Below are 15,082 nucleotides of genomic sequence, written 5' to 3'. Positions count from 1 at the left end.
CAGAGGCTTACTCTTATCTTATCCTATTATTATTGATAAAGTAGGTACAATTTGGTCAGCTGTACCACCTCTAATCGGCTTAAGCTAATGGTGAATAGACTATTTTCAATAGCCGCTAGACTAATGTTATTTATTATTTATGAATGCCAGTTTTATGGACTTCAAAATGCAATTTTGATAAACTTTAATTACAATTACCGCCCTAATTAAGCACAATTCAGAGTTGGCGCAATGGTATCAAATGATTGAAATTTCGGGACGAATCTATTCATGTAAATTTTATTTCATTTGAGTGACATTATATTTTCCGTAAAGGCCCCGTCTCACCATCAAATAATTGACAGTTATTTGATCAAACTTGACAGTTAGTGACACAAAGTGACAGTTAGTATGTATAATTTGTGTCACTAGTCAAGTTTGACTGTCAAGTTTGATCAAATAACTGTCAATTATTTGATGGTGAGACGGGGCCTTTAGATGTGTGCGATGTCCTTTTCATGCAATTCGGTATTGACACTGAAAATTACACTATATCGTCATCATGCCCCGGAATCTCATATGGAAAAATTGGGGAATTTCCCCCACCACTTCCACACCGCTCAGCTAAATAAAGAGAAACGACAGCCTTTCTCGCTCACGAAGACTTTAACCAATCATTTATGTTAAAACACCATACCTGAATGTCACAAATAAAATAATCAAACGAGGCTTAACTCGATTGTCAATTCTTCAAAAGTAATGACAGCTAGAGTTAGTGCAAGTACAAATAATTTTCTATTAGTTTACAGTTTTTATTGTATTATCTGTAACGATTTATTCTTAGTAATTTCAATTTCAGTTGGTTCCTTATCCTTCGTTTATAAAGTGTAGTGTGTAGTTTTGTTTTAGTTGCGAAAGAACTTTGGTGTTGTGTTAATAAAAAAAATAAACATGATTTATTATTGTTGTGTACAAATCATAAAAAAGTTAGAAAATGCATAGGTAAATGGTAAATAGTAATTAGTTTATAACTGTTTTATCTGAAACAACGAATAAATACACGTACATATATTTAGAAAAAAATTGTCTAACTTTTTTATATCCCTTTTCCTTACTAAATTTGACAGCAAAAATAACATATTTTGCAACTTGAGAATTCCGAATAATTTATGAGTATTACTTAGATATTATTTAAATAAAATACTTTAACAAGCTTAGTAAGTTTTGGTATTTTATTTTAATAATATAGGTGAGATTATTTCTTGTAAAATATAAAGATATTTTAATTAGTAACGAAATTGCCCGCAAGAGGCGCTAAACGGATAAAATTAATGCTTGTCCATTTGAATTTCCCGCCAAATGGTGATTAGTTAACACATCGCTCGCAAATGGCGTAAGGAACCAAATTTTTACAGTGAGTTGCCTATCTATCTGGTAATACTATATTATTTATCTATGATCGTCATATTACACGTTCATGTACTGGACTAATATTGGTGGCGTTGATCGTTGATTTGAAGCGATTGGTGAACTCAGAAATCGATATATTCGATATAAAATCGACGCCACCCGCCTTACAGAATCTGATAGTTATTTAATTAAATTAAAATTAAAAATCATCCTGATTATAATAAAAATAACATACAGAGCGATTCAAATTAAATTTTTGTCTAAGCAGAATCAAAGCATATCAAGATAAAATTTTCGGTAATCAATTTCCATAGGCACACCTCACACCTGTAATAAAAAAACTAATATTGTTCAGAAGCTATTTTCTTGTGGCATCTTATGCAATTTACTATTTTAGTTGGGAATAAGCCACAATTTAAATTTGGAATTAAATTTATTTGACCGATTTGACCCAAAAAAACTAACAAGGAAACATCTAACTACTTTAGAAATCGAAACATTTTCGATTTTGAAACCGTCGATCAATATTTTGACGCTTCGCTCGTCTCTTCTCGTCTTGTCCCGTTGTCTTGCCCCTTCTCCCTTCCCCTTCCCATCCTCTTTCCATCGGCGGAAAATAGGTGTAGTAATTTGTGAAATCGTGAAAAACCATTTAAAGAAGTAGATAGTAAAGGTAATTGATTTATTTTGCTTTTAAACTGTGGACTAAGTTTTTCTGATGAGTTTCTTATGATTTGGGTGTTTGCTGGGGTATTATATCAAATTATATTTCGGTAAAAAGTTTGCTTAGCGGCAACCAAGATGTCGGTATGTCGCCATAATCGTCTAAACAATAAAATCAAAATAATTTTAATATCTTATTGTTGTGTAATGTTATTTTATTGTATGCTATGTTTATTTCAATATGTTTTTATATCTTGGTAGTAATCTCTACTCATATTATTAGAAGTATTGAGGATATAATATTTGCTTATTGGTTTTTTTAATTGGTTTATGACAATATAATTATAATTGGTAAAAATATGTTATCATAAACATGCAGGATTATAACGGTTTTGAGCGAATATAAATTCCCAGCCAAGGTATCGATTAGCAAGCGTCATAATATAGCATCATCATTACCGATAATAATTATCAATTATCCAATTGTTAAAAGCGTTGGGAATGTGGAATGTTAAAATATTTGCTTATTTATCTAGTTAATTGACGTAGTTCATTGGACTTCCGCCAAAAACAAACGATATTTTCGCCTAATACCAGACATAAGGTGTTTCAATCAATATATCAAAAGAGTACACCTGTCAAAAATCAATCAACTTGCCGGCTCAAGATCCAGGACTTAATTTTCCTATGTTTATTAAGTTTTTACTTATGGAATGGAATGAGTTGTTCAAATAAATTATCTATTTAACACGTTGGCTGCCTTGAGACACAAATGGTGTGTCTCATGTTGCTTTCGATAACAGCTGCGTGACACACCGTAGTTGTCTCGATAGGGCTTTTCATCGATTGTCATTTGTTTCGAGCTTCTGTCATGTGTCACATAATATTAATATATCTACGCCATACGTCTTTGGTTTGTATCATTATTATATACACTGTTATATACCAATAACATATGACGTAGATATATTAATATTACGTGACACATGACAGAAGCTCAAAACAAATGACTGTAAATGAAAAGCCCTATAGCACACAAACGGAGGACAACTCACAGTTTAGGACATAGATATATAATACTCTAGATCAGCGGTTCTCAATCTATGGTACATGTACCACTGGTGGTACATATCATTATTTGCGGTGGTACACAAAACGCAAAACTGTCAAAATCACCACTATTACAGTTAATTAGATTACCTATCTAGATAGATAGTTATTTCAGTTAGGTGGTACCAAAAATATTAAAAAGTATTTTGTGGTACATGACTCAAAAAGATTGAGAACCTCTGCTCTAGATTGTGCCCTGTCATCTTAAAATGGGTGACGGTTGTGACAGAGATAAATGAGCCTATTTGGTCGGTAGTCTCTTTTTAATTTAAGGGGAATATCGACGACGTGACTATCCCACTTTATCGAGTATTATGTATTGACAGTTCGAGCGGGTGGTGACGAGAAATGGTCTTTGGTTCACGACGTGGATAATCGTGGTTCGAATCCCATACCAACTTTACCTTTTTTATTTTTAATTTAATCAATATTGCGTTTATTAGATATTTTTACATCTGAAAAATGGACCTAAGTAAAGCTAGCAGGTAATAAATGTATGTATAGTAAGTTAATATTGGAATACATAATTTGTGAACTGCATAGTAAAATAAAATTTGTTCGTTATTAATATAAATTCGGCCTTATTCGAATGATGTGAATAATGTTTGTTTTGCTTCTACCTTTTCAAAAAATTGTAACAATAGTTTCATAAATAAAAATAATGTCTAATTACTTATAATTGAATCAGTCATTTCAAAAACACAAAGTCCACAATTTTCAGAAACTAACTTTTTGAGAGGAATAGACTTCTTTAAGATAAACGTTGTGTGCAAAAACGACACCAGTTCAGTAAAAACATTAGGAACAAAACTACAATATAACTCTGAATTTTGATGTCATCCATTTCATCCATCCTTCAACTATATAGTTAGTTTTCTTTGTTCTTCTGTAAAATTAGGAATATGTGACTCGTGTTGTTTTTGAAATGACTGATTCAATTAATAAATTCATAGTACATTATGTTGATATTAATTATTTGTAATTTGTACAAATATATTACTTTATACTATTCTACCATTAACTTTTTGCATATATTTACTTTACTATTAACATATTTCTTTGCATAGATTTACTTTAGAGATGTAATAATATCTAATAAACGCAATATTGATTAAATTAAAAATAAAAGAAGTAAAGATTGGTACGGGATTCGAACCCCGATTATACGCGTCCAAAGACCAGTTCCCGTCGCCACCCGCTCGAACTGTCAAGACATTTAAATAATACTCAATAGAGTAGGATAGTGACGTCGTCGATACTCCCCTTGAATTAGAAAGAGACCACCGACCTAATAGGCTCATTTTTCTCTGTCTCAACCGTCATCCATTTTAAGATGGCAGGGCGCAATCTAGATTATTATATATCTATGGTTTAGGACAACCACACATAACCAAATTGTAGTTGACATTTTGATGTAAGCCGTAAGCTAAAAATATTGACAGTGTTGCCATATTATAGAATATTTCTTAGAGCCCGCGCAGAGTGTACTTTTTAATCAGCCGATAGTTTAGTCGGCTTCTTAATCAGTACAGAGAGGTATGCAGATGCGCACATTACACCGATTCACTGATGCATACCTCTCTATACTGATTAAAAAGCCGACTAAACTATCGGCGATTAAAAAGTCTGCAGTCTGCGCGGGCTCTTACTGTAACATCTAAAATTCACATCGGATAAAGAACACAATTTAAAAATCAAAAACAATTAGATAGAAATCAGAAAATAAATAGAAACATCTATAATATCATTTTCTATATTAAATTAATATCTACATTAAAAGCATTAAAATTATATAAAAATCAATAGTTGATAGAAACAATAACTGATAGAAACAAGAACACAATATATAATTTAAAAATCAAAAACAGATGTTAATAGATAGAAATCTGACCATTTCTGTTTTCAAATTTCAGTCCCCATTGCCAAGTATATCTGATAATGTAAGGGGTGAATTAACAAAAATAATTTAGAATATAAGTATTCTATAAATCCTGCTTTGTATAAATTTAATAATTATAGCTTTTCCTAACAAAAAATTTTCAAAATATATTTGCGTAAAAGCCTAACTTTATAATATTTTAAACAAGGTCTAAATTATAAAAAAAAATATGGCAACACTGTAGGCTCGTCCGAAACGGAAGACTCGTTATCTGTAGGGACCCATTTTTTTAATATTTTGGCTGATAACGTATTAATTCATTCAATTATTCCAAGAAATTGCTGAATTAAATAATGTCGGAATTATTTTCAGAAAAATCAATTTTTAAAAGGCTTATTTCACTTTCTTTAATTTATTAAAGATGTAAACCTTTGCAGGTATAAATATAACTTCTTGCTTCTTGTCTTGTCTTTGTAAGTTCTATCTGATAAAGGAAAGCTCCATACATGTATGGTAAATAGGAACATTATCAATCAGCTCTGATTTGTCCATTGTTGAACATAGGCCTCCTTCAGATATTTCAATCTTCTGTTCTGGTGCCTCTTCTATCCAGTTGGTCACAATTATTTTGAGGTCGTCGTTCCATTGCATTGGGGTCTTCCTCAGCTTTGCTTGTCTGTCCGTGGTCTCTGCTTCAACAATACTCTTGTATATCTGTCATCTTTCATTCTTGCATCATGTCCCACCCATCTCCATTTTTACCTTGTAATACATTCGATAATATCTTCCATTCTAATTCGACTATGAACTTCCTTGTTTCTTAAGCTTATTCCTCCAAGTGTTGTTTGAGGTTTGAAGAAGAAATTATCAAAATAAGAGTTATATAAAGCCAAAGTTTAGCGGTTTAGAAGGTTTAGCAATTTCATTGTCAAATATATTTATTTCAAGCAAGACTGTATTTTGCTGTTAACTAAAAAATTAAAGTAAACTAGATGGTCGAAGTTTTTATAAATAAATTGATTGTTATTGTTAGTTTCAGAAAATGAGTGAGTCTCCAAAAGACCGTAGAGGTCGCGATCGAGATCGTCCCCGGAATAACCGAGATAACCGGAATAACAAAGGCGATAACAGCAGAGAGAGGAGCAATGATAGGGGTCCCCGTGAACCTAGAAGCATGAGGCCCTCCCAAAACAGAGTGTACGTATCCAACATCCCATATGAATACCGCTGGCAGGATATCAAAGATCTGTTCCGTAGCAAAATCGGTGATGTAACTTTCGTGGAGCTTTTTGTTGATGATAACGATAAGCCGAGGGGTAGTGGCATTGTCGAATTTAATGATTCTGATCTTGTTGGTAAATGTCTCGAGCTTATGCAGCGTTATGAGGTTAAGGGCCGTAAATTGGTGGTAAAAGATGATCAAGGCATTACAAGAGATAAATTTGGGGCTATTGTTAGTAACCAGGGAGGTGGTAAAAGAAGAGAGTACAATCGTTTCAATGATAACATGAACAGCATGAATATTGATTTGGGCAATACTTTGAATCTTGGTAATGATAAGTGGGGCAACACTTATGGATTGAGTCCACAGTTTCTTGAATCTTTGAAAATCGATCCCCCTCTTAATAATAAGGTGTTTGTGGCCAATGTAAGTATCTTACGTGTTTTTTATAGAATTCCTGCACCAATCACTGTAACATGATATTTTACCATTCAGGAGGGCCCATTTGATGGAAAATCGTGTAATTAGAACATGAAGTTACTGACTTGTTCTACAATTTCTGTGTCGAAATTTTCTTATGCAAAATTTGGATGGTAAAATGAAAGGCTATAAAATAACCACATGTGGCACATTTTGGTTGAAATATTAAATCTGTCAAATTTAGTTATCCTTTTAGAAGCAAGCTTAATTTTATTGGTAAAATATTAGGCACAAAATTTAGGAAACAATTTCTGACATTGACTTATTTTCTATTTGAAATTTTCCACTGTTGTTTTTAATTCAATTATTGCCATTATTTTTTTACCGAACCTGGTATTCTTCATGTAATTGTTCTTCTTCATGTATTTACCAATCGTCTTGGGATCAATTCTAGCTTTCTGTTATAAAATAAAGGTGACAAATATATGATAGATTTTTAATTTCCCAAAATGGTCAGATATGGGTTTTTAATTTTGATCATGGTTGTAGTGATTGCAAGTTCATACAATAGGTAAAAACCAATGCGTCTTTGACAAGAAAAAAGAAAATTTCTATAATTTCTTACATCATTCTAGATGTGTACTGTTATTAAATTGATTTTATTCTTGTACATTCATTCAATCACTTAGGTAGATGCAGACATGTTTTATCTGGTTGTTTTCATCACTTAGGTATCTAGGTTGAATTGAAATGAAGTGAAATATGGATAATTCGAAGCTGAAGGTACAAAAAACAAAATTGCTCCAAACTTATAATTGGGAAAAATAATAAAAACAATAGTAAAGACTTCATTCAGTCAGATATGTTTTTATTATATTTTATATTGAACATGTTGAGTGGTAGTTAAGTTGTCCTTTCAACATTTTGTGTATGTTTTCCCTTCTGCTAAATAAACTACCCCAACTTCTGGCCATAGACTGAAGCTTGAATATACATTATATCTATTGTGGATGGAAGGCAAGGTAAACTAAGACAGAACAGTTTATAACACAGATAATTGTGAAAAAACCAAGCATGCCATACTTTAATACAGGAAAATAAAGTGAATAGCTTGGTAATTCACCAGACCTAAATCCCATTGAGAATTTCTGGCAATGTGTAGCTAAGATGAGTTGCCCTACAAAAGAAAAATTAATAAGTGTGGTTCCATCATGATAAAGTCAAGAACATGTTCATTAAACTAGTGGAGTCAATGCCAAGACGTGTTGGTAGGTTATTTCTGCTATATACAATTTTCAGTCTTTTCGTCAAGAACTGTTTTCTTTTTCATTTGTCCTAGTTAATTCGAACATTATAGTAGTTTACAATACTAGGAGAGTATAAGTATTGTGCAACATTTACAATTATTGTTTTGGTACATAGGTGTTTGATTTTATGATTTGTAGACATTACTTCAGTAAAAAAAGGGTCAGATGTATTGGTTTTTATGAGTATTTTGTATGAACTAGGATATTTTGTATAAGGCATCTTAGAAAGGAAATATCAACAATGAAGTCCAGTCATTATATTATTTTCAATGTATCAATGGTTATCAGTGTAGAACTAATTTAATAACATTTTAATGATAAGACAAAATAATTTGGAGGTTTTTTTTGTCGGAAAATTCTTTTAATATATCTCTTTGGCATTTTTCAGTTACATTACTGATGCTTTGAGAAATATGGAGCAGACATGGTTGAATTTTTATACAGATTAGTGGTTGGACAATTAGAATAGCTCATAAGACAACACATTGTATTTCTGGGTTAATACAATGAAATCAAAATCTTCTTTTTACTTTGTCCTTTGTATTAAATATATTGAACATAATGGTAATCTCATCATTTAGATTATAATGAAGAAAATGGTGAACTACGAGTATTTATCTTTTTTTATTTCGCTGTTGATAATAATATTATTTGCTATTATATTATGTTTTTTGTTGTTTGCAGACGTGGCCATTGTGGTTCTGTTGAATAGTTAATAATTTTAGTAACAAGTAATAGCATTCTAAATTCTGAAAATTGTTCTACATTCTGCCTTTGATCATTTGAGTTCCTTTCAAGATTTTTGCCTAAATTTATAGCATTTCCCAACATACAGCTTTAATGTAGATATTGTGACCCTTATTTTTAGTTGGATTACAACATTGATAAGAAAAAAATAAAAGATGTCTTTAAACTAGCAGGTAGAGTCATCAATGTTGACATGCCTCTAGATAAGGATGGCAAAGTTCGAGGTTTCGCCGTTGTTGAGTATGATCACCCTGTAGAAGCAGTTCAGGCTATCTCTATGTTGCAAGGCCAAGTTTTGAATGATAGAACATTGGCCGTACGTATGGATAGAGTCAACGATAACTCCAAATTACCAGAAGGATTAAGATCTGTGGGCATGGGTCTGGGACCTAATGGGGAAGCGTTGAAAAACGTGGCTCACAATTTACCTTCGTTGGGTAGCGGCTCACAAGGTGGGACAACTGGTTCTGGGCTTTTGGGGGCTGTACCTAATAGTTCTTTACAGTTGGCCAATGCTCTCTCAGGTATGTTTTTTGATTTTGTGTTTTTATTGGATTTGTCTCTACAAATTTAGCAGGTGTCATAGGAAAATATTCATATTTTTAATTTTCACTGTACAGTGGTTGCTGTTGAGTATTCTTAAGTTTGTATTTATTCAGTGAAAATTAAAATTTATTTTTTGGTTTTGCTTTTGTTTACTTTTTTGTAGAACTAAGAGTGTCATGTTCTTGCTTTCTCTTGATTAAGTAAAAGGATGCAGCATATAACGGAGTTCAGTGTATCAAAATTATTGACACTCTTAGCTGTAAATGGTGAAAACAAATAATCAAATTCCATAAGTCCTCTAAACGGGAAACAGGTATTTCACTAAAAACTCATATTATCTAAATACAATGGATCTGGTTCAATTTATAATAGACGTGAATGTCCTTTATATTGGTATGAATTGTGAATGCCTTATATTTTCTAAACTCTTCTTGAAATGTTATGTTTGATAATTTTATCTACTGTTGTGTGTAACTATTTGTGTGTTCCTATATTTTTTTATAGTGATTTTCGCTATTCGATAGATATATTTGAAATTATTCATTAAGACATTAATCCCCTGTAGTTTGCTTCTCCAATGTTCCTGTCACATAGATTATGTTGTTACACTATCATACACTTATCCAGACTAGTTTTTCCGTCACATCTTTATGGATAGAATATATTATGGACTTGTTCAGACCGTTTGCAAAACATTTTAGTGGGGAAGTATCTCTTATAGTGAATATTGAATAATCAGTTTTTAGTATATTTTTGTTGTATTATAAAAATGAAATATTTGTCAATAATAGTTTATAGAATGTAGAAAAATATTGCTAGTTCTAAGAGTACAACAGGTCACTGTTAATATTAAAAACAATTATATTAGTACAGTGGAACCTCGATTATCCGTCTCTCCATTAACCGTCACCTCTGTTAACCGTCAGAGTACATACAGAAGTTGTATTGACTACATAAGCAAAAATTTTAATGTAAAAAAATAAAAAAAAAGTTAATTTGATTTGTGATGAGGACACAAACGGCTATCCATTACTGACAGATAAAGAAATCGTTGAAATGGCAACAAAGGCGGACCAAACAGATTCAGAAGCTTACACAGACTTGGAATTTGACTGTAGTTATGTTGATGAACCTATTGTAACTGTCAAAGATTTGCGTAAATATTCTAGAGAAGCTGCATCGCATATGCAATAATTCATCGAGTGGTATTCTCAACAAAAAGAAGCCAATAAAGTAGATTGTATCATCTTATGCCGATTAAGAAATTCAGCCGTCGCAAAATGTAAAGCAACAGTAAAACAAACAAAGATTTGAGAGTATTTTAAATTGATTCGATTGTACGAACATAAATCCCTCTTATATTGTCAAACAAACCATACAAATGAAATTTGAGAGTTGTACTATGAATGTTTAATTTTTTTAATGTTCTGTTAACCGTCTTTTCGATTATCCGTCATAACCTTGGTCCGGTGCCCTGACGGATAATCGAGGTTCTACTGTATGTTCTTTAACAGTAAAATATTGCAAAACCTCTAAATTTTAAAGAACCGCTTGGATTAACATGAAATTTGACATACACGTAGCTAACAAGTCGAAGAAAAAAGTGATATTGTGCTGATATGTGCTTTTGCCCCAGGGGTGGTTTTCACCCCCTCTTGGAGGTGAAAAAATATTCGTCCAAAGTAAGTCCGGAAATGAATAAACTGACTAATTTTAAGTAACTTTTGTTCTACAGAGTTTTTTCACTAAGCCAATACTTTTCGAGTTATATGCCAGTGAATATGTTCATTTTTTCAACAAAATAACCACGCTTTTAGACGGTTTTTCGCAAATAACTCAAATATTATATCTAAAAATAACTATTTTGTCGAAAAAACATTCTTAGCAAAAATATAGCCTGTAAAAAATTAAAAAAATGGATATATCACGTCTCTATACCTAGTAGAAGCAGAGTTATACGCTGTGAGCTCGTACGTAGAGGGGATATTTACAAATTCGCGAGCGCCAGCAGTGGCAAGTCTGTAAACGTTTACCGGATTTTGACATAAATGTCAAAGTGATTAATTTAAAATTAAAAGTAAAAAACATTAATTATAAAAAATATTAGTTGGTCAAAGCTGTGGTATATATTTTTACCTTAAATATACTTACGTTTTAAATACTGAATTTAAGTTTTTTTAATGTTCCGTAATATCGTTTATTGAAATAAACGGTAATCTTAGCGCCATCTACACGATAATTGTGAAAGTATCCGAAGTAAGAAATTCATATTTTATCAATAGAACGTCAAAATGATTAGCAAAATCTTTAAAAAATCGAGTACAATTTAATTAATTTTTTGCGTTGTAAATATTAAGCGATAACAATTAAATAATAAATTTAAAAATTACCGGTGAAAGTTGAATTAGTAATCCGCCAGGAGCGCCACCAGCGAAGCTCGGAGCCTATAGCTATTTAAAAATAGGTTCATATTCGTCAAATTCCAAGTAGAATACTTTAACGTGAAATAACCAAAAACGTTTTTTTGAAATAACTAAAAAAGCACATTTCGGGGAAAACTTATTACAACTTATTTAAAGCGTTTAAAAAAATCTTCATTTTTGTTTTATAAAAAAAATTTCTAGCATCAAAAGTAAACAAGTTACGCTTAAAATAAAGTTAGTCCCTTCTTTTTGGTAAAAAAATGGGGAGAATCACCCCCTAATTAGTATCTCAAATGATCTTAATCGTTACGACTTCACAAGTTTCTTGACTCGTGTATGTATTGTTTATATGATCTGTAAGTTTCATCGGTTCAAAGTCCTTATTATTGAAAGGGCTGTAGTTAAATGGGGAAGAACGAGTCCCTGATCACGAATGTATGCAAATTTAGAAACACCAAATCTTAATCAATTTTTGTCTAACAGAAAACCAAAAAAATACATGATATTCAGAAAAGCAATGCTGAAATTTTTTGTTTTTCGAGATTTTTGGAAACAATTTTTAAGTTATTTTGAAAAAAAAGTTTATTTTTCAAAATTAAAAATTTTACTTTAAAACAAATTTTTTCAAAAATAAGCACTTTGAATCGATGAAACTTACAGATCATTTAAACACAACATAAGTAAAATAATTTGTGGTGCGGTAGCGATTAATTTCATTTAAGTTGCTAATTAGGGGGTGGTATTCCCGATTTTTTGCCAAAACAAAAGGGACCAACTTTATTTTGAGCATAACTTGCTTAAATTAATTGCTAGAAACTTTTTATAAAAACAGAAACAAAGCCTTTTTGTAAACACTTTTTTAAAAAAGTTATAATGGATTTTCCCCAAAAAGTGCTTAATTTTTTGGATATTTCACTTTGAAATATTCTATTTGAAATTTGGTGAATATGAATCTATTTTTCATTGGCTATAACTATGGTTCTACGAGGTCCAGAGACCTAACGCGTACACCATTTTTTTTTTACTTTTTTACAGGCTATGTTTTTTATTCGACAAAATACTTACTTTTTGAGTTATTTGCGAAAAACCGTCTAAAAATGTAGTTATTTTGTTGAAAAATGAACATATTCACTCACAAATAACTCGAAAAGTGTTGACTTGGCGAAAAAGCTCTTTAGAACAAAAGTTACTTATTTTGGACATATATTTTTTCACCCCCAAGAGGGGGTGAAAGTCACCCCCAGGGCAAAAGCACACATCGGCACAATATCACTTTTTTTCTTTGAAATGTAAGCTATGCTTATGCCAAATTTCATGTCAATCCAAGCGGTTCTTTAAAATTTAGAGCAAAAACCGTGAAAGAATGTACTATATCTTTGGAAATTCTTTACTTTGGCACTTTCCACAATTTGTGTAAAAATATGTATTCACTAGTTAGTCCTAAATTTTGATCACTGTTGTATATGCACGATGTATAAGCAAATTATACAAGTGAACTTTTAATACTTTTAATATTCACTTTAGTTTTTAGACTACACCCACAATTATTATGTAAAAAAAACTGAAGTTTTGTTTTTGTGGCACAAAAAACTATTATTGGCAGTTATTTTGTTTTATTGTAAACAGCTTAACACTAGTTTGATGAAAAGAAGTTGATGAGTTTTTAAAAATGTTTTACCCTTATGAGCGTAGGCGTAAAATTTCCCACCAATGCTTTTTAAATGCATTTATTTTTTTTTTCGAATCCTGAGAAAACTAATAAATATTGTTAAAAAATTTAAATTCAGAATTAAAGTTAAAATTTGCGTGTAGTTGGCTGTATACCATCAATCACAAAAATTGGAAAAAATCCTTTGTAAAATTTATAAAAATTTTATATTAAAAATCCCTTTAAGGGCTACATCACAGAACTTTTTCGATTTTATAAAAAAATCATCATCAGTGTCAAAACAGGTTGGATGCCAGCTGAGCCACCAAAGAAATATTAGGGTAAAAACCCTTTAAATATTATAGTTGCATTAAAGGTGCATACTTAAATAAAACTCCTTAGGATAGATACATATTAAACAGGATAATGCCCTTAGGTAAGGTATGGACCTTCCAAACACGTGGGATGTAAATTGAGTTGTTTACATTACAATGTAATTAAATTTTACATTATTATGAAGGGCCGAAAGTCCCTTAAGGTAGACTTCCGCACCAAGCGACCGAGACAGGAGACCGCGACAGGCGACAGATAGGCGAGGTCTCCCCACGACTGCTCTCAATGCAATTATATCAGGGTAGTTCTGCAGCCCGCGACAGAGACCAGCGACCAACTATCGTCTAATCGCGACCTATCTGTCGCCTGTCGCGGTCTCCTGTCTCTGTCGCTTGGTGCGGAAGTCTACCTTTAGAATAAACAAAAAGTTTCTTTTGAATAAGATATGTAAAATTAAAAATCACTAAATTTTCGTTTTTTTTTTCACCCCTGTAACTTATTAAAATAAATATTATAAAGTTTTAAGGGACTTTCGGCTCTCGGTAATAATGTAATTTTTCATTCTGCATTTAAATTTTTCAAAAGTATGTACTTAAAAAGCATTTGCATGAAATTTTGCGCGTACTCTCTTAAGAAAAATTAACTTAATCACATTCTAGTGTTAAGCTTTTCCTATGAGCACTTGATTAAAACAAAAACCATTTTCAGGCCTTGGCAATGTTGGTAACTTAGCAGGTTTGAACCAAAATTTTTCCGGGCTAGCCAGCACTTTGTTGGGAAACGGATTGGGGGCTACTGAACTTTCGTCGCTGGTTCAGAATCCCCTTTCAGCCCAAAATTCAGCGACCCAGCAACTCTCCGGTTTGAACAACCAAAACTCAACTTCCGGAAACCTAGGCAACTTCAACAGAGGTTCTTCAGGTAAGTTATTGACTTTAGATTTAGAGTAAAGGAACAATAAAGGTACAAAAATAATATTTTGTCCACAGGAGATAATTATGGTAATCAGAATTCAAACAACTGGAGTTCAAACAACAATTCAAGCAATGGAGGAGGCAGGAACTTCCAGAGCGGAAATAATAATTATGGAGGAAATGACAGAATGAGCTTTAACGGAACAAGACAAGATGGCGGAGGCAAAAGCTTTTCAAGAAAAGTGTTGATCTCAAATGTAAGTTAATAATTATTCTCACATGCATGTTTACTAGTTGTATTTTTTAAAAGTTCGTAATGGTAAACTACCATAAATTAAACCAGCAGGAATTTGTGGTGGGACACACAGGTACAAATAGGTCCTGTCAGCATATTCACCAAAAAATCTTGTGCGGTATTGCACAAATAATAGAGGGAAAATCAGCTTTATTGTTTTTCAAAGTATTCGTCTGTAATTGTTTC

General features: G+C 31.9%; 2 protein-coding genes across 2 annotated transcripts in view; one reads left to right on the top strand and one right to left on the bottom strand.

Moving 5' to 3' along the window:
• The first annotated feature begins 1,935 nt into the window (after positions 1 to 1,935).
• The window catches only part of LOC126880631 (myelin expression factor 2-like), a 15,534-nt gene continuing 2,387 nt past the window's right edge, over positions 1,936 to 15,082 (top strand). The window contains exons 1-5 of the mRNA XM_050644651.1: positions 1,936 to 2,062; positions 6,075 to 6,689; positions 8,859 to 9,261; positions 14,396 to 14,608; positions 14,677 to 14,858. Coding sequence (XP_050500608.1) covers positions 6,084 to 6,689; positions 8,859 to 9,261; positions 14,396 to 14,608; positions 14,677 to 14,858 — 1,404 coding nt within the window. The 5' untranslated portion in view covers positions 1,936 to 2,062; positions 6,075 to 6,083. The remainder of the gene's footprint in view (positions 2,063 to 6,074; positions 6,690 to 8,858; positions 9,262 to 14,395; positions 14,609 to 14,676; positions 14,859 to 15,082) is intronic.
• Positions 7,535 to 15,082, bottom strand: part of LOC126880632 (histone-lysine N-methyltransferase PRDM9-like) — a 23,560-nt gene continuing 16,012 nt past the window's right edge. The window contains exon 3 of the mRNA XM_050644652.1: positions 7,535 to 7,860. Coding sequence (XP_050500609.1) covers positions 7,685 to 7,860 — 176 coding nt within the window. The 3' untranslated portion in view covers positions 7,535 to 7,684. The remainder of the gene's footprint in view (positions 7,861 to 15,082) is intronic.

The sequence above is a fragment of the Diabrotica virgifera genome, chromosome 2 (assembly GCF_917563875.1).
Source record: "Diabrotica virgifera virgifera chromosome 2, PGI_DIABVI_V3a".
Classification (NCBI taxonomy): Eukaryota; Metazoa; Arthropoda; class Insecta; order Coleoptera; family Chrysomelidae; genus Diabrotica; species Diabrotica virgifera.
This window is presented reverse-complemented; position numbering and strand designations above follow the sequence as displayed.